A 21,073-nucleotide genomic window follows, 5' to 3' on the forward strand; every position below is an offset into this window, starting at 1 on the left:
ATTGGAAGCTATATTTTTTATCTAGCTATTCTTGATAAAACAATTTTTTATTATTGTACACTTCTTGAATATAATAGTGAACTCTTCTATTTCAACATTGAGTGTAGAATAAGACAAATTAAACCATTTAATCATAAGAATTTGTTTTTGCATTACTTAAAGAGAATAAACTACCCAAAAAGGAAGAGGGGTGTTTAAGGCTCTCACACACAAACCACTCTCAGTAATGAATGATTTACAGTAACAGAAAACCTCTTACCCCCGAAGTGTCTGTTATCGTGAGGCACCACTGTACTAGCCGATGATGTTCACATATCAGTCACCATTTATCTTTTACTTCAACCAAGATGAAATACACTGATGTGGTGCTGCCACTACCATGAAATACAACAGATTGAGTGATGTGAGAATGGTGCAGGTGGCGTGGGTGGTGAGTCATAAGGCAAGCCATGTTCGAGGGCATGCACTTACACAAAGCAAAGGTATGACTCTGTCAAAATTTGAACACTCAGTAAAGCATTGGGAATATTCTATGAATATTTTAATCTGTTGATGCATAATGTGCATTGCCTGCAGTTTTGAGCATTTTTTTAGTATTTTACATCACTCTCAGAGGACATGTTAAGGCAATGACCCCTCCAACCACATGGAGTAAGGGTAATATATGAGTCCATTACAGTAAGTACAAAAATTATCTACAGCAAGTCCTCGTTATACGGTACTTCTTTATCCGGTAAATTCACAGTTACGGTATTTGGAAATTACTATCCTTGATTCGATATACAGTAAGAAAAATTCACAGATATGGTATCCGCTCATGTCATCCGAGAGGGCCGAGTGCGGGGGAAGCAGGGGTGATGACGTCATCCACGCCACTCACAGTACTGACTTTAACTTGACCACCCTTGGAGTCTGTTATCTCCTCCCCTCCCCCCTTTTTTTTAAACTGCATTACATATTACTTACATGCATTACTAATTAGATGAATAAATGGAATATTAAAGGGTCTATTGTAAGCACAAATATATTCATAATAATTATGGCAAACAGTAGTCATAATACAAAGAAAAATTAAGTTCACACCATTCATAATGTTATCATAGATATTCAATATTTGTTATTGAATATAATCCACTTAATCATAACATAAACAACAAAGGAAAACAGGTAATATAGTCCTAGTGAAAAATTAAACTACATATCATTCATGTGGTCAGTTTCATTAGCTTTCTGTTTTGATCTTTGCATACCTCATGTTTTTTTCTTATTTGTCTTAATGTTATTATTTAGATTCCTAATTCTAAAGTTTGAAGAGCACTCCAGCTAGCCCAATGTCCACAAGCGATATGTAAACAACAGGAAACCTCAAGCGTCAGGCCAAAGTGCCCGAACGTCCCGCCAAAAGTCAGCTTATCAGTGAGCACTGAGCTGGGGTGGCGCAGGAAGTGATGTGGGCGACGTCACAACAACAATCAGTCTCTTCCCGTGTTTCCCACTCAAGTGAAATCTTTACATGTGTTTTTTGTGGATATTATCACGATGCACAGTGATGCACCCATAATGGCCCAAAACTTTATATATTTTATTTTTCTTTATATGACTATTTCCATGTATTTTTATTTTTGAAGGGGTGATTTTTGACGTGCTGGAACGCATTCCCTATTATTACATGTTATAATGGGTTCGGTATACAGTAATTTTGATTTGCGATAAGGTTTTCAGGAACGGATATGTACTGTATAATGAAGACTTACTATATATCTTAATCTTATTGCTTTATCCTTGTGTAAATTTTATTTATGTAACATGTCTTATGACTATAGGCAATAATGTCCACTATCGCGCATATTTAAAAAGCTGCACACATTTCCATGTCACTTACAAAATTACCGCTAAAGCACATTCATCATTCAAAAACCTCCACGTTATAATATTTCCCCAATCTATCCATTCATAATGAGGCACTGCATTTGATGGCATATAGGATGCACCTTTTTCCAGTACAGGTAACCCCCATTTAACGAAGGTTCACACAACGAAATTTCACTACAATGAAGGTTTCGTTTTACTACCATCTGCTCGTTTAACGAACATCAAACTCGCTTTAACAAAGTTTTATCCAGGTAATTTTTTCCAGATTTGAAAGCCCCACTGTATCATGCAAGCTGACAGGCTTTTGAATACATCAGGAGCTGCTGGTACTAAGGCCTGCCTCAGGAGAAATCTTGAGACACCTGTAGAATAAAGATCAAGATCAAGCCTCTCGTGGACAACACAGGCGCTGCCGATACAAATGCCTGACTCAGAAGAAATTCTGCGTCACCTGTAGCATCAAGATCAAGATCACGCGCACCACTCACTCCCCAGTCAAAACATAACAGCGTCACCAGCAGCTCATCTTCCCTAGTTCAACTTACCACCAAAACGCCCTGCAATGTGGCCATACGTTCCTAAGAAGACCAGGAAGTGTCTTACTCTCGAAGTGAAGCTGGGTATTATTCACAGAGAAGAGAGAAGCCAGAAAACTAATAACATTACTTGCCACCATCTTGACTCCATCTACTGTCTACTATTTTCAAGTCAGCAGACTCTATTAAGAAGGCTGGTGAGACCGTATCTTCCTTGAAAGCTAAAATAACCACCTGAACTCGTGACTCTACAATGGATAAAATGGAAAGCCTTGTGGAAATGTGGTACATAAGTTTTGTATGCAGTACAGTGATGCGCACTTTGTTTACATTCCACAGGTTGCCGGTTAGTGTATTTCCCGTTTCACTCTGCCTCCCTCCATAAAGTTAAGATCATCAACATTATAAAGTTACGTACATACATACATTAGTGTACATTATAATGACTTAAATTACCTAAATGTTTAACTTCATAATTTTTACTTTCATTAAACCTTTTACTGTACTATGATGCACTCTCGCTTTGCTTACTCTCAATGGAAGTTCAAATCAGGGGTTAAACTTATTATAATTGGTTCGCTTAACGAAGTTTCGCTTAACAAAGTGTTTTATAGGAACGTAACCCCTTCGTTAAGCAGGGGTTGCCTGAATGCATCATTATTTTATTGCTGGTATTATTGTCACTTTAAAAACTAATGATCTTAAAAACTAAAGTAATCTAACCTGTGAGGCTGTGATGCATGTTTATAAGCTGATTGCCATTCTGACTCAATACCATCTAGCGGTGAAAGTAACACCAATCATAACAAAACACATCAACACCATCACCGTTATGAACTTATGGCAACAGGTGGAAAAAGACTTGGCTACACAATCTCCAGCAAACTACAAGTGATAGATTATGCCAAGGAATATGGCAATAGAGCAGCAGCAAGGGCTTTTTGCCAACACCTACAGAAAAACTGGTAAGTGTCTTTCCAATACAATATATTCCTATGCGTCTGGAATTTACAATCAAGCAATTGGCGGCTCGTCTCCGGCTGCGTACAGGAAGAAAGAAAATACCTATGGTATTACAGGGCCCGGGTAACTCTAAGTTTTGTGTCCGTAAATGTCCTACTGTCTCTTAGTGTTGAAAGTGAGTGATATGGAGAGTGATCCATGAGAGGGGAGTGTGGACGGTGATCGCTCTGGCCGTAATCAGCTGACAACAACAAAAATGGCATCCACGCAAACTAGAGACTTCGAAGGTTTTATTACTACGCCAAAAGAACTGCAGAAACTTGACTTGGATGCAAGAATCCAGGCGCTGGAGAGTAAGTTCCTAAGCATTTTGTCAATAGAAGAAAACTGGATAGAGTTCTAGCCGAGAATGATTCATTTAAAAAAGAGATCTACTTGTTAACGCTAGAGAATAAAGAGCTGTTGAAAGAAAAAGTAGAGATGGAGAAAGAAAACCAACAACTAAGGAAACTATGCGAAGAAATGAAGGCTAAACTCATGGAAATGGAGATAAAAATATCCGAAGGGGACTTGAAGAAAGAGGAATGTCTTAATCTAATTGATACCAGGATGAAGGAAGTGAATCATGAACATCAGGAGGTACAAAGGTCATTTAGGGAGATAGTAAAAAAGCAGGAAGAGGAAAATAAAGGGATTACGCAGAGGGAAATGGTAAAGGCACTAAAGGAAAATGAGTATGTGGTGAGAGATATCGCTGAAAAGAAAAAATGTGTGATCATAATAGGATTGCGGGAGGAAACTAACAGGAACTGGTAGGACAGGAGGGATAAGGAAAATGACAAGATTAAGTCTTTACTGAACAAGATCTCTGTGGAAGAAGAAGACCTATATGCTGAGGTAGAAGAAAGTGTGAGATTGGGAGCTTTTGAGGAAGGCAAGAATAGACCATTAAAATTGAAATTAAAGTCTCAGGTGGCAGCGGAGGCCTTGTTTAGGAGGGCTTGGAAACTTAAGGACTCTGAGGAAACCAAAACAATTTACATAAGAAGAAATATGTCACAAGATGAGAGAATGAAGATGAAGGAGCTAGTATCTGAAGTGAAGGAAAGGAGAGTCTGGAATGACGAAAGAACAGAGGAGGAAAAGATCAAGTTTTTTTGGAGGATGAGAAATGGGAGGCTAAAGAAGTGGTGGATAAAACAGACGGAATAGGCATTACATGGAAGAACGAGACTAGGAATGGAATAAAAGTGACTTACACGAACATAGATGGATTTCTGTCTAAGAGGCTAGAATGTATGGATTACCTAAGAAATAACGAACCGGACATAATGTGTGTAGTGGAAACAAAGCTAAGGCCCGAAATAAAGCTAGACTGGTTTGTTGTAAAACACTACAAAGTATGGAGAAATGATAGAAAAATAAAGGAGGTGGTGGTATAATGGTTCTTACTAAGGAAGATCTGATAGTGAAGGAGGTGAACTATAGTAAGAGAAATGAGGAAGTGATAAGTATGCTTATAACAGATGGCAAGAGGGACATTAATATTATAACAGTATACATACCACCCAGAACCAGTGCTTGGGAATATGAACAGTACCAAATGGTGATGAGAAATACTCTAGACAGAATGAAGCAAGAACTCATCAGAAAGGATAGAGTGATGATAGTTGGAGACTTTAATTGCAAAGAAATAGTGTGGGAAGACTACGAAGTGGTGAAAAGTGGTGAGTGGGCAGAAGAATTGTTAAAGGTAGCAACAAATAACTTGATGACACAGTGGGTGAGATCACCAACAAGGTGCAGGGGACAAGATGTTGCAGCAAGGTTGGATTTGGTATTTACCAGGGCATCTCTAAAAGAGGAAATTGAACATGAAAGTCCCTTGGGGAAAAGCGATCATGATGTCCTAAGCTTTGAGCTGGATACAGAATTAAGCACGAACAAGATTGTGGAACGCAGGAGGAAAAATTAAATTATACTAGGGCAAATTATAACCATATAAGGGAGTTCTTTAATGAAATTGACTGGTCCGTGGTATACCAGGAAAGGGATATGCAATTGAAATACGATAAATTTATGGATTTGTATAACTCTGCTGTGAAAAAGTTTGTGCCATATTACAGAAAGAGGACTTTAAATAATAAACAGTGGTTTAATAGAAATTGTGAAGAAGCAAAAAGAACAAAGAAAAGGCATGGAAGAAACTTAAGAAAACAGTGATGTATTATCAAGAGAAGGCTACAAAACAGCAAGGAATAGATATGTTGAAGTAAGGAGAACAGCACAGAAGGAATATGAACAGAGGGTGGTGGAAAACTGTGATAGTGACCCAAAATGTTTTACAAATTCATAAATGGAAAACTAAATAAAGGAGGCAATAGAAAAGGTAAAAACGGGAAGAAGTATATGAAGATGCTGGAGAGATAGCTGAAATTTTGAACGACAACTTTTGCAAAGTGTTTACAAAGGAGGAGCATTTTATGGGAGGAAGGCCTACGGAAATAAAGCAAATGCAGGACATCATGGTTACTAAGGAAGATGTAAGGAAAATTATAAGCAATCTGGATATTAATAAATCAATGGGGCCTGATGGCATATCTGGGAGGTTGCTAAAAGAATGTAAGGATCAATTGTTGAACCCCATATTTGATATTGTGGAAACCTCCATACGAACAGGATTAGTCCCGAAAGAGTGGAAAAGAGCTGACATTGTGCCTATATATAAGAATGGTAGTAGAATGGAACCGCTAAATTATAGACCAGTATCGTTGACTAGTATATTGTGCAAGGTATGTGAAGAAGTAATTAAAGCTAAGTGGAGTGAGTATCTAGAAAGTGAAAACATTCTGAGTGAAAGGCAGTTTGGTTTCAGAAAAGGAAGATCGTGTATCCAATTTATTATGTTTTTATTCAAGAGTGACTGACATACTACAACATAGAGAGGGATGGGTGGATGCTATCTACCTGGACTTGAGAAAGGCCTTTGATAAAGTACCACACAATAGACTGATGTGGAAACTAAAGATGATTGGAGGAGTAAATGATAAACTAGCAAAATGGATGGAAAATTACTTAATGGGAAGAGAAATGAGAACAGTGGTGAGAGGAAGGAAGTCCGAGTGGAAGAAGGTAACCAGTGGAGTTCCACAAGGGTCAGTGCTTGGTCCCATCATGTTTTTGATTTATGTTAATGATATGCCAGTAGGAATTGACAGTTACATGAACATGTTTGCAGACGATACTAAAATTATGAGGAGAGTAAAGAATGTGGAAGATTGTAACAAGTTACAGGAAGATCTTGATAAAATATATGAGTGGAGTAAAGAGTGGCAGATGGAATTTAATATAGACAAGACCCATGTTATGAAAATGGGAAGAAGTAGATACAGACCAAACTGGGATTACAGGCTGGGTGATGAGAAAATTAAAGAGACCAATGAGGAGAAAGACTTAGGAGTAACTGCAAAACACTTTGTCACCGGAGAAACACATTAACAAGATTTTTTGGAAAACATACAACATGCTTCAAAATATTGGCCTTGCATTCCACTACCTAGATGAAGGAATGATGAAGAAGATATTATGTACCTTAATAAGACCCCAGTTAGAATATGCAGCATGTGTCTGGTCACCGCATATGAAGAAAAATGTGAAGAAGGTAGAAAGGGTACAAAGGCTGGCAACAAGGATGGTACCAGGACTCAGGGAGTTAGACTATGAGGAAAGACTGAGGAAGCTGGGGCTGACCACATTAGAAGAGAGAAGAACAAGAGGAGACATGATAACTATGTATAAATTGGTGAACAAGATTGACATACTGGATAGAGAGTTGATAAAGGTGACCACAAGTAATTATCTCCGAGGACATGGAAAAAAGCTAATAAAGGACATCTGTCTAAATGATGTGAGAAAATACAGTTTCCCGCATCGTAGCATTGATAAGTGGAATAAACTGAGCAGTCATGTCGTTGACGCGGTGTGTGTCAATCAGATGAAAGAGAGATATGACAGGAATGGACAAGGAGACAGGACACAGAGAGCTTAGTTCGGGCCCTGTAATACACAAATAGGTAAATACACATATCAAGTCTAAGATCATTCCTAAAGATACTTAGCTACTCAAGGTAGATTCAATGGCATATCAAAAATCTTAATTCCCATTTTAGTTTAGAAAGCTACAGTTACTTTCACCACATCACTGAAAGAACAAAAATACTCTTCAGTCTCAATACTACTTTCATAAAGTGAGTCATTCATCCAATTCTCCATTGCAAGAGTTCATCCATGTTCTAAATCTTTCATCCCATTTCTGGTAAACTCTGGAACTCCCTGTCTGATGCTGCATTTTCCCCTTCCTATGACTTCAACTAATTTAATAGGAAAGTTTCATGACACTACTTACTCCCTAGCTTTTTGTTACCTCATCCATACACTTCATCTACTGTTACACTGCTAGACTGTCACTACTTTACACAGCCCACACGTTCTTTTCTTCTTCTCCTTCTCCTTTCACCATTTCCTTAAGTTAGAGCTTGGCATCATGTACAACTCTCCATTTGTTTGTCTTTTGCATCTTCCACTATGACTCCCATCCTTTGCAGTTATACTGCAATTCCATCCCTCAATCTCACTGCCTATCTTCTCCTTATTCTTCTTGCTTCAACTAATGTTCTCCATATTCTTTTAATTGGTTTCTGGTCTTTCCTTCTTACTAAGTAACAAATCATCTATTTTTTTTTGTATTATCACTTTCATTATGCATTCCACTTCTACTCTTCTCACTTCTTCATTTCATAGGCATTCTCAGTGATACATGCACTATCCAACTCAACATTCGCATCAAAATATGACCAGCACAGCCCACCTATTCCTGCCACCATGAAATTACCTGAGAGAGTGCCAGCACCAATGACCAGTGCCTCCACGATGGTGTCCAGGGTGAGGGAGGGGCCAAGGCGTGCCATTCCATAGGCAATGTTAGTGCACACTTCTGTCTGACTTGAGGAGGAGAGGGCAAACTGGGCCAGCAGACTGGTGCGACTCAGGTCCACCAGTAGCAACAAGAAGAACAAGGCATCTCTGGGGGACAAACACACATCAATACTGCTACTTGTTGCAATGTAAGATTTTTCTGAAGTCAAAATCAGTGTTTCTAAGCACCCTTTCAAGTGGTTTAGAAAAACTCATGTACCCTCACACATAGGACAATTAATTACAAAATATTCACAAGAATATTTGATATTTTCCCAAGTTTTAAGGATGAAATTCACATACCATCCCATCTTGAACAATTAATTACAAAATATTCACATGAATAATTTATATTTTCTCAAGTTTTAAGAGTGAAAAAAAATACACAAACATATTGTCTCCCTAAATTTGATATAAAAACATGGCCACTCAGTCATATGGAAGAGGCAGTAGAAACCAGCCAAAATGACAATTACTTCCAGTGAGGTCTAAAGCACTGGATCAGAGGTGCTGTAAACTTCTCATTAAAGCCAGTGTGACCTTACTCAATATTTCTCTTTGTGGCTCACAACACAAAAGAACTGTCACAGCCAGCCCTGTAAAAACAAGTCTCTTCCTTCACACAAAACTACATACATCTAGCTACACACATATCCTTCACTCAAAATCTGAAATGAAATATGGTGACTCCTACACCAGCCTCAGAGTCCCCTTCTAGGGAGAAACCCATAAATGTCCAGAGATCAGAATGTTCTTTATCAATCACAACTGTCTTGATAGACCCTTCAACTTTTTTTTCATTTACTTTTGCAACATTCTAAGACTTATATCTAATTTTTAATGCATAGAACATGACCTCTCGTGTACTAAACCTCATCTTTTCCTCACCAAAGCACAGGTGTCTGAGCCAACTGACAGTAAATCCTTTTCTGTTCACTCCTACTGTTTTTATCTTTATTTCAATTGAAAGTTGGATGTTGCATTATGTTCACCAACCTTAACTTGCTCTCATGCCCATGTTCTTGAATCTTCCTAGTTTTCTACCATCTGGCTACAACTAGAGTCTCTCTAACTAAATTCATCAGTCTTGTATACCTGTCACCTAACTCCTCTGACTATAAAAATTCTTTGACTACCTAACTTCCAAAGTGGAGCATATACAGACTGACTCTTTCCTATTGCAGATTTCCATTCTTGGAGACTTCAAAGTTCACTACCAGCTTTGGCTTAGCTCTCCCTTTACATACCATCCTGGTGAACTTGCCTTTAACTTTGATATCTTCCATACTGAACATTCTCAGACCTTTTCCTAACCTTTAATCATAGGGTTCTCAACCTTTTCCTTGTTAAGAACCCCCTGAGCTATAAAACCATCTACCTGAAGCTCCTGTAACCTGTCATTGAATAGAATGTTAATTTAATGACTGATCCTAACTCAATAAGCAATGGTATACTGAAAAGGATATTATTAGATCAGGTATCTAAGTACCCCTGGAAATCTTCCTGTGAAACCCAGGGGGATTTTCCAAACCACAGGTTGAGAACCCTGCTTTAACCCTTCTGCTTATCCTGTTATCCTATTTTCTCCATTGAGCTCCTCTGATCATAGTGTCATATCTGCATCTTATCCTACCTCTCCAATCACTGTTCAGGATTGCAAATGCAGAGATGCTTCTAGCCTTTTGCCTCTGCAACTGTGGATTTCAGAGACTGTTATAATTTTTCTGGAATATCTCAGCAAGTATCTGTTTGATCACTATGATACTTTGCCACACTTAGTTTCACACCCCCACTAATATTTGTTAGCATAATGCATTATCAGATGGTGTAAATAAGGCACATACTCTTGAAACTTAAGGAAAATAGAATTATTTGCTGAAGATGCAAAGCTACTAAGAGTTATCAAAACTCAGGAGGACTGTTTGCTGTTACAGGATCTACGAGTGGAGAAAGAAGTGGAAATTGCAGGTCTATGTCAAGAAAGACCAGTATGGGACTATTTGATGGGAGAGGAACAAATAATGAAGACTAAAGAGAAAAAAGATCTGGGAGTGATTATACAGGAAAATCTGAAACCTGAAAAACATATAAGTAAGATATTTGGTATATCATATAAGAATGGCATTTCAATTCATGGAAAAAGATATGATGAAAAAAATTATCACAAGCATGATACGTCTAAAGCTAGAATATGTAGCTGTGGTGTGGTCTCCGAGCTCTATAAAAGATATAAGATTAGAACGGATACAGAAGATTGCTACAAAGATGGTAACAGAACTAAAGGACCTAACATATGAAGAGTGACTGAAGGAAATGGGACTACTAACCTTACAAGATAGAAGAGAATAAAGAAATCTAATAACAATGTACAAGATAGTCAATGGCATTGAAAAGCTAGACAAGGAAGACCTAGTGCTGTTGACAGAAGATGGAAGGGCAAGAGGTCATGACGTAAAGAAAATCAGGATGAGGCAGTGTGTGAAGGATATTGGAAAATACAGTTTTCCACAGAGAATGGTGGAGAAGTGGAATGCACTGAATAATTAAGTTGTTACAGCACATAATGTGCATAACTTTATAGAAAATTTGAATAAATGGAGACATGGAGACAGGACAGTATGAGCTCTGCTCAAACCTTGTATAATACAACTACGTAAATACAACTAGGTAAAAACACACACACAGGTAACAAGAGAGATCCATTGAACTATAGACCGGTGTCACTCACAAGTGTGGTGGCTAAGATGTGTGAGAGGGTGGTGAAGAATAGATGGACAGATTTTTTTGGAGAAGAATGACACACTTTGTGATTGTCAATTTGGTTTTAGAAGAGGGCGTTCATGTACGACAAACCTGATATGTTACTATTCGAGGGTGATAGATGTAATACAAGAAAGAGATGGTTGGGCTGATGGAATATATCTGGATTTAAAAAAGGCTTTTGATAAGGCACCACACCGCAGACTGATCTGGAAACTTGAAACGGTAGGAGGAGTGTATGCCAGTTTGCTAAAATGGATGGAAGACTTTTTGGTGGGAAGAGAAATGAGAACAATAATAATTAAGGACAGACCATCAGAGTGGGGCTTGGTGGAGAGTGGAGTGCCACAGGGATTGGTGTTGGCACCAGTAATGTTTGCAGTCTATATAAATGACATGGTGGATGGGGTGTCCAGTTATGTGAGCCTATTTGCAGACGATGCAAAATTGTTAAGGAAAGTGAGATGTGCCAAAGATTGCGAATTACTTCAGGAAGACTTGGACAGAATATGGAAATGGAGCTGTACATGGCAAATGGAGTTCAACACGACATAATGCAAGAAATTAGAGTTTGGCAAGAGTGAAAGAAAAATCAGGGGTATGTACAAGATAGGAAATGAAGACATAAAAACCAGTAATGAAGAAAAAGATCTCGGGGTGACAATTACCAATGACCTATCGCCAGAGAGAGACATATAAACAAAATAATTGGAGAAGTATTGAACTTATTGAGGAACATAAGAGTGGCGTCAGATATTTAGATGAGGAAATGATGAAGAAAATAATTACTGCAATGATAAGACCGAGGCTTGAATATGCAACAATACAGTGGGCTCTGAACTTGAAGAAACACATAAGAAAGTTGGAGAAAGTACAGAGGGCTGCGACAAAAATGGTGCCTGACTTGAGAGATTTGACTTATGAGGACAGACTGAACAGGATGCAACTTCCGACCCTGGAAAACAGAAGAGAGAGGGGAGACCTGATAGCGATATACAGAGTGATGAATGGCATGGAAAAAATGAACAGGGAAGATCTGTGTATGTGGAATGAAAGAGTGTCGAGAGGGCATGGGAAAAAAACTAAAGATGGCCACTTATAGGAGAGATATGAAAAAATATAGCTTCCCTCATAGAAGTGTGGAAGCGTGGAATAGTTTGGATGTGGAAGTGGTCAACGCAAGGAATGTTCATGATTTTAAGAAAAAGTTGGTCATTAGTAGATATGGAGACGGGACAGTATGAGCGTAGCTCCTTTCCCGTATGTTACAATTAGGTAAATACACACACACACACACACACAGAGAGAGAGAGAGAGAGAGAGAGAGAGAGAGAGAGAGAGAGAGAGAGAGAGAGAGAGAGAGAGAGAGAGAGAGAGAGAGAGAGAGAGAGAGAGAGAGAGAGAGAGAGAGACTGACTAGAGGTACAGCTGAAGAGTAAAGGACTCACTTGAGGTCTGACACATCACTGTCCAGGAGCTTGATGACAGAGCAGCTGAACACAAAGCTGGAGAACACCACCACTAGCCCTGCCACTCCTGCAATGGCACACCTCTGTTAGTTAGTTAGTTAGTGTGTGTGTGTGTGTGTGTGTGTGTGTGTGTGTGTGTGTGTGTGTGTGTGTGTGTGTGTGTGTGTGTGTGTGTGTGTGTGTGTGTGTGTGTGTGTGTGTGTGTGTGTGTGTGTGTGTGTGTGTGTGTGTGTGTGTGTAAGTGAATAGGTGAGCAGAAATTTCCTATATATTTTGACATTCCAACAAAAGTCAGAGTTTATATTTAAGTGAGGTATGTTTATTATTACATTTATAACTTTGACTTCTAGCAAGACAAGGCATCCTTCACATAACTATTAACTTCATCATCATGGAACAACAGACACTAGACTTCAAGTACCTGTCAGAAATCTATCAATGTATTTATATACCTGGCTAGCTATCCCACACTGGGTGGTTTAGACAAGGCACCACTCACTCACATCCATCACTCATTCACTTGGACCCCATCAGTCTGTGATGGAGAGAGATAATTTCATTGCCCACCCTACTACACCCTGTCAAACATACCCAGGAAAAATATGGGTTCATGGTAAACCAACTTACATGATAATGTGGGGGAATATGAGAGAATTTTTCACACTTCTGCATGCATAAAACATTCAAATGTTGGGAAATAAGAGAAGGTGCAAGAACACAATCATGTCTGAAACAAACCTATTTTCACTAGTCACCCATATCCATAAATTTGTGAAATCCCTTTCTAACCTATATCTTTCTAAGTAATGTGTATCTAAAAGTTCCAACCTCCTTTTATAAGGAATACTCCTCATCCCCTATTCATGATGTATGTTGCATGAGTAAACACAAAGTCACACTTCAAACAATGACATGACAACTATCAGGGATAGGCTTGCCAGTGACAAGGTACACATCTGGAAAGCTATTAATTGGAAAGGATTGTACCATACTAAGTCAAACTATAAACATAACAACAACTGCAAGACAACAAGTAGACAATGTTCATGAGAGTCATGTGAACCTTACAGGGTGATGTGAGATAATATTGAACAAGGGGATGGAATGCACAACTGCCATTAAAAAGAGAGAATTTACAGCAGAGCTGTGTTGACAACAATGCAAGTGGACATGAGGATGATGAAAAAGATGTCTGCTTTTGTTTCTGATGTTCTGTTTCTATATGAGGCAGTACATTCAATTGGAAGCAATGCTGGAGTAAGTAAGGATGGGAGGAGGGGAGCAAGAGTTGTGGTGGTGAGCACGCACACATACTCACTCACTCACTCACATGTGCACGCGCACACGCACACAGAGAGCTTAGCTCGGGCCCTGTAATACACAAATAGGTAAATACACAAACACACACACACACAAACACACACACACACACCCGGTAGCTCAGTGGTTAGAGCACTGCCTTCACAAGCTAGAGGACCGGGGTTCGATTCCCCGGCCAGGTGGAGATATTTGGGTGTGTCTCCTTTCACGTGTAGCCCCTGTTCACCTAGCAGTGAGTAGGTACGGGATGTAAATCAAGGAGTTGTGACCTTGTCGTCTCGGTGTGTGGTGTGTGCCTGGTCTCAGGCCTATCCAAAGATCGGAAATAATGAGCTCTGAGCTCGTTCCGTAGGGTAACGTCTGGCTGTCTCGTCAGAGACTGCAGCAGATCAAACAGTGAAAACACACACACACACACACACACACACAGCATTTTATGGGAGGAAGGCCTACGGAAATAAAGCAAATGCAGGACATCATGGTTACTAAGGAAGATGTAAGGAAAATTATACGCAATCTGGATATTAATAAATCAATGGGACCTGATGGCATATCTGGGAGGTTGCTAAATGAATGTAAGGATCAATTGTTGAACCCCGTATTTGATATTGTGGAAACCTCCATATGAACAGGATTAGTCCCGAAAGAGTGGAAAAGAGCTGACATTGTGCCTATATATAAGAATGGTAGTAGAATGGAACCGTTAAATTATAGACCAGTATCGTTGACTAGTATATTGTGCAAGGTATGTGAAGAAGTAATTAAAGCTAAGTGGAGTGAGTATCTAGAAAGTGAAAACATTCTGAGTGAAAGGCAGTTTGGTTTCAGAAAAGGAAGATCGTGCATATCCATTTTATTATGTTTTTATTCAAGAGCAACTGACATACTACAACATAGAGAGGGATGGGTGGATGCTATCTACCTGGACTTGAGAAAGGCCTTTGATAAAGTACCACACAATAGACTGATGTGGAAAATTACTTAATGGGAAGAGAAATGAGAACAGTGGTGAGAGGAAGGAAGTCCGAGTGGAAGAAGGTAACCAGTGGAGTTCCACAAGGGTCAGTGCTTGGTCCCAGCATGTTTTTGATTTATGTTAATGATATGCCAGTAGGAATTGACAGTTACATAAACATGTTTGTGGACGATACTAAAATTATGAGGAGAGTAAAGAATGTGGAAGATTGTAACAAGTTACAGGAAGATCTTGATAAAATATATGAGTGGAGTAAGGAGTGGCAGATGGAATTTAATATAGACAAGACCCATGTTATGAAAATGGGAAGAAGTAGATACAGACCAAACAGGGATTACAGGCTGGGTGATGAGAAAATTAAAGTGACCAATGAGGAGAAAGACTTAGGAGTAACTGCAAAACACTTTGTCACCGGAGAAACACATTAACAAGATTTTTTGGAAAACATACAACATGCTTCAAAATATTGGCCTTGCATTCCACTACCTAGATGAAGGAATGATGAAGAAGATATTATGTACCTTAATAAGACCCCAGTTAGAATATGCAGCATGTGTCTGGTCACCGCATATGAAGAAAAATGTGAAGAAGGTGGAAAGGGTACAGAGGCTGGCAACAAGGATGGTACCAGGACTCAGGGAGTTAGACTATGAGGAAAGACTGAGGAAGCTGGGGCTGACCACATTAGAAGAGAGAAGAACAAGAGGAGACATGATAACTATGTATAAATTAGTGAACAAGATTGACATACTGGACAGAGTTGATAAAGGTGACCACAAGTAATCATCTCCGAGAACATGGAAAAAAGCTAATAAAGGACATCTGTCTAAATGACGTGAGAAAATACAGTTTCCCGCATCGTAGCATTGATAAGTGGAATAAACTGAGCAGTCATGTCGTTGACGCGGTGTGTGTCAATCAGATGAAAGAGAGATATGACAGGAATGGACAAGGAGACAGGTCACAGAGAGCTTAGCTCAGGCCCTGTAATACACAAATAGGTAAATACAAATAGGTAAATACACACAACTCAAACTCAAAAAGCAGAGAAATGAAAGCAACAGACAACAGTATAAAGATGTGAGAAATTAATATATTAGAGTAAGGAGAGAGAAAGAAAGAAACTTTGAGAAAGATGTGGTGTGAAAAAGCAAAGATGAATCCAAGCTTTTCTACAAATTTATAAATGGTAAGATGAAGACTAGGGAAACAATAGAAAAGAGTGAAAGACAACCTGTGGGAATCTATAAGATGGGAGATGGAGTAGAACTGGAGAAAGTAAAAAAGGAAAAGGATTTAGGAGTGATGATGGAAGAAAACAATCAACCGATAAGCCATATTGATAGAATTTTTAGGCAAACATATAATTTGCTAAGGAATATTGGAATAGCATTTCACTACATGGACACAGAAATGATGAAGAAATTGATAAGTACTATAATAAGACCCAGATTGGAATATGCAGGAGTAGTGTGGACCCCTCATAACAAGAAACACATAAGGAAGATGGAGAGACTACAAAAAATGGCTACAAGAATGGTTCCAGAATTTGAAGGGATGACATATAAGGAGAGACTAAAGGCTATGGATCTACCAACCCTGGAACAAAGAAGGGAGAGAGGAGATCTGATACAAGTTTATAAATTGATCAATAGAATGGACCAAGTGGATAATGAGAAACTGATCCTGAGAGAAGAATATGAGATTCGAAGCACAAGATCACATAGTAAAAAGCTGAGAAAAGGAAGATGTCTGAGAGATGTTAAAAAATATAGTTTCCCGCAAAGATGTATTGAGACATGGAACAGTTTAAATGAAGAAGTATGTAGTGTCTGCAACAAGTGTGCATACTTTTAAAGTAAGATTGGATAAGTGTTGATATGGAAACGGGGCCACATGAACATAAAGCCCAGGCCCTGTAAAACTACAACTAGGTAAATACACAGCTTGGAAGAAACTCAAAAAGTAGAGAAATGAAAGCAACAGACAACAGTATAAGGATGTGAGAAATGAATATATTAGAGTAAGGAGAGAGGAAGAAAGAAACTTTGAGAAAGATGTGGTGTGAAAAAGCAAAGATGAATGCAAGCTTTTCTACAGATTTATGAATGGTAAGATGAAGACTAGGGAATTAATAGAAAAAATAATTAAAGGAGGGAAGACATACCAAACATCAAAGGAAATGAGTGAAATAATTAATGAGAGCTTCAGATCTGTACTCAATGAAGAAAAGGATTTTGCAGAACCAAATAGGACATTGCATTGCCAAGGATTCCAGGAAATCATAATGCACAAAGAAGATATTGGAAGACTACTAGATACGTAATTTGGATGTCAGAAAAGCAATGGGGCCAGATGATGTGTCAGGCTGGGGGCTAAAAAAAGAATGTAAAGAGCAGTTATTAGATCCAATTTGGGAAATGGTTACAAATTCATTAAAAGAAAGGAGAGTACTACTGGAATGGAAGAGTGCCAACATAATCCCAATATTCATGGGAAGAAAATCAACTGAGCCATTAAATTACAAAATGGTGTCAATTACAAGTGTTGTGGGAGAAGATATGTGAAATTGTTATCAAAGAAAATGGGTTAAATATCTGGAAGAAGAACAAGTTATATCGAACAGACAATTTGGGTTCAGGACATGACAGTCATGTGTCAAACTTATTAAGCTTTTACTCAAGAGTAATAGAAGGACTGGAAAGCAGAGATGGATGAGTGGACACAGTATACCTGGACATAAAAAAGGCTATTGATAAAGTCCCTCATGAAAGGGAACATAGGAGGACTGAAGGAGAGTACTACTGGAATGGAAGAGTGCCAACATAATCCCAATATTCATGGGAAGAAAATCAACTGAGCCATTAAATTACAAAATGGTGTCAATTACAAGTGTTGTGGGAGAAGATATGTGAAATTGTTATCAAAGAAAATGGGTTAAATATCTGGAAGAAGAACAAGTTATATCGAACAGACAATTTGGGTTCAGGACATGACAGTCATGTGTCAAACTTATTAAGCTTTTACTCAAGAGTAATAGAAGGACTGGAAAGCAGAGATGGATGAGTGGACACAGTATACCTGGACATAAAAAAGGCTATTGATAAAGTCCCTCATGAAAGGGAACATAGGAGGACTGCGAAGAACTTTGTTAAAATGGACAAGGGATTATTTGAAGGACAGGGAGATGAGAACTGTGATCAGAGATACATCTTGGGGTAAAGTAACAAGCAGAGTGCTACAAGGGTCAGTGTTAGCCCCCATTATGATTTAGATTTATGTAAACAACATTCACAATGGAGTAAACAGTTACTGTATATTAATTTATTTGATGATGATGCAAAGCTGCTAAGAGTTATCAAAACCTGGGAGGACTGTTTGCTGTTACAGGAAGATATAAACAAAATCTATGAGTGGAGTAAGAAGTGGAAATTGGAGTTCAATACCAAGAAATGTAATGTAATGGAACTAGGAAAGAGCAAGAGAAGACTGGTATGAAACTATCTGATGGGAGGAACAAATAATGAAGACTAAAGAGGAAAAAGATCTGGGAGTGATTATACAGGAAAATCTGAACCACAAAAAAGCACATAAGCAAGATATTTGGATTATCATATAAAATGTTGACTAATATAAGAGTGGCATTTCAATTCATGGACAAAGATATGATGAAAAAAATTATCACATGCATGATACATCCACAGCTGGAATATGCAACTGTGGTGTGGTCTCCGAGCTCTAAAAATGTTATAAGAAGAGTAGAACAGATACACAAGACTGCTACAAAGATGGTGCCAGAACTAAAGGAACTAACATATGAAGAATTGTTGAAGGAAATGGGACTACCAACCTTACAAGATAGAAGAAAACAAGGAAACTTAATAACAATGTACACGATAGTCAGTGGCATTGAAAAGATAGACAAGGAAGATCTGGTGCTGGTGACAGAAGAAGCTAGAAGAAGAAGACATGTAAAGAAGATCAGGATGAGGAAGTGTGTGAAGGATATTGGAAACTACAATTTTCCACACAGAATGGTGGAAAAGTGGAATGCATTGAATAATAAAGTTGTTACAGCACATAATGTGCATAACTTTAAGGAAAAATTAGATAAATGGAGACATGGAGACAGGACACTATAAGCCCCGCTCAAACCCTGTACAATACAACTAGGTAAATACAACTAAGTAAATAGAGATACTCACCAAGTATGTACTTAGAGCCCAAGCGATGTAAGGTGCGGAACTGGTGGTAAGTGTACAGGAGAGCTGAGCAGCGCAGCACCGTCATCACCACCACGTCCAGCCCCTGGTACTCCTATGGATGAAGGGATTGCTTTAGATTGAATAGTAGTGGTGGCAGTGGTGGTGGTGGTGGTGGTGACAGAAATATAAGAATAGGAGGAGGAGGACAATGATAATAATGATAATATTACCTAGTACGCAGCATATGAAATAGTAGTATCTAAAGAAATATATATATATATATATATATATATATATATATATATATATATATATATATATATATATATATATACTGTCATACCTCGCTGAACACGAATTCGCCGAACACGAATCTCGCGTATACACGAATCAGTAAAATATACCATATTTCACCGCGCCAAGCACGACTTTGACTTGCGACTGCACGATTTGGTCTCCATTTGAATCTCCCGCTGGTCCTGGTGGATACAGGCGACCTCCCCTCCCAAGCGTCTTGGACTCGCCCCAGGGCTGGCAGTAGCACGCTGCCTCGTGCCACTCGCTCTCTCCTTGTCATGCTGTTGTTGTGTGCAGATGTAGTTCCCTTGCGCTCTCTTGATTTCATCTTAACCATGGCCAGTCAGAGACCCATCACTTCGTATTTCAAGCCCTCTCCAACCAGCTAATAAACTAAATAAGGTACAGTAATACTCCGCTTAACGAACGTTCATCTAATGAATTTCCGGTTTAACGTACTATACAAAGCTAGACCAAAAAGTCTACATAATATACAACCACATCCACTTTAGCAAATTTTTGGGGTTTGAATTTGCCGGGTGAGGGACCGAACGCGGCAGCTTTGCTGTGATTGTCTGGCTCCCCACCTCTGTCTCTAGTGCTCCTGGAGCTAGATCCAAGATTCTTTAACACCATCAGAGCAACCTCCTGCCGCAAAATGACTTCCATTGGAGGGACAGTGACGAGGTTGCTCTGAGGTTGCTGGGAACATCACCTCTGGAGGTGGTGTTACTGTCTTATATATGCATTTATATTCACAAAACAACATTTCTATTAGCTTTTTACAAACCTTGCCCCCAAAAAAGGATTGTTTTGTAATGCATCAAGTGAAATCTTACATGAAATACCAATAAAGCAGAGATGATGAGATCGGCCACAGACGGCGGAGACTCTGGCGACTTGGTCGCTTCTTCTTCTTGTGACCTTTTTAGCTTGGCGTATTGTCTTTCACCACAATATTTTATTTGTTTTCAATCCTCTATTGCCTGCTATAATGGATATCATATCTTAGTATTCATATACGCTCATACCATGCGGATAACCTGGACTCTGCGGCAGTGAGTGATAGTGAATTACTAATGAAATACCGCGGTATTTCATTATATATATATATATATATATATATATATATATATATATATATATATATATATATTTTTTTTTTTTTTTTTTTTTTTTGTCGCGTATCCACAAACAACAACAGAAGTCTATCCATCTCGTCATATATGTCGGTCCTCAAATTGGAAAGAATAGTCACGTCCTTGGTCGGTTTTATAGCTTTATGGCATCTTTCTGTTTTAATATCCTACAGATCATCGATGATGACCGATTGTACTGCTTTACGAGATCACTCACATGAACACCACATTCATGTTTGTCTATTATCTCCTGCTTCATTTCGATTGACATCCCCTTTTTTTTCTTAGAGGACACCTTTCCATTTCCTTTTTTTTGAACTCATAGTTGGAGTCACAAAAAAAGCCACAAAAAAGGAGATAAATGTGATACAAACAACACAACACAATAGTGCGGGATCAGCTAACTGTTGGGATGAGTTGGCTGATGCTGGGCAGTCCTGACCACTTGGCCACCTAGCGGGAGCATCTGGAAATTCTCGTAACTTGGATTTTCTCTCACATATCGGTCAAGATTTTTGCTTGAAAGACATCTCATGTCTCGAATTTCTCATAAATAGAGTAG

The 21,073-nt window shown here is 38.7% G+C and overlaps 1 protein-coding gene across 1 annotated transcript in view; it reads right to left on the reverse strand.

Moving 5' to 3' along the window:
* Positions 1–21,073, reverse strand: part of LOC123509823 (3-hydroxy-3-methylglutaryl-coenzyme A reductase-like) — a 217,752-nt gene that overhangs the window by 147,875 nt on the left and 48,804 nt on the right. Inside the window, exons 3-5 of the mRNA XM_045264392.1 lie at positions 19,076–19,187; positions 12,554–12,641; positions 8,263–8,453 (exon numbers count right to left, since the gene is read on the reverse strand). Of these exons, the coding sequence (XP_045120327.1) occupies positions 8,263–8,453; positions 12,554–12,641; positions 19,076–19,187 (391 nt within the window). The remainder of the gene's footprint in view (positions 1–8,262; positions 8,454–12,553; positions 12,642–19,075; positions 19,188–21,073) is intronic.

The sequence above is a fragment of the Portunus trituberculatus genome, chromosome 27, assembly GCF_017591435.1.
Source record: "Portunus trituberculatus isolate SZX2019 chromosome 27, ASM1759143v1, whole genome shotgun sequence".
Classification (NCBI taxonomy): Eukaryota; Metazoa; Arthropoda; class Malacostraca; order Decapoda; family Portunidae; genus Portunus; species Portunus trituberculatus.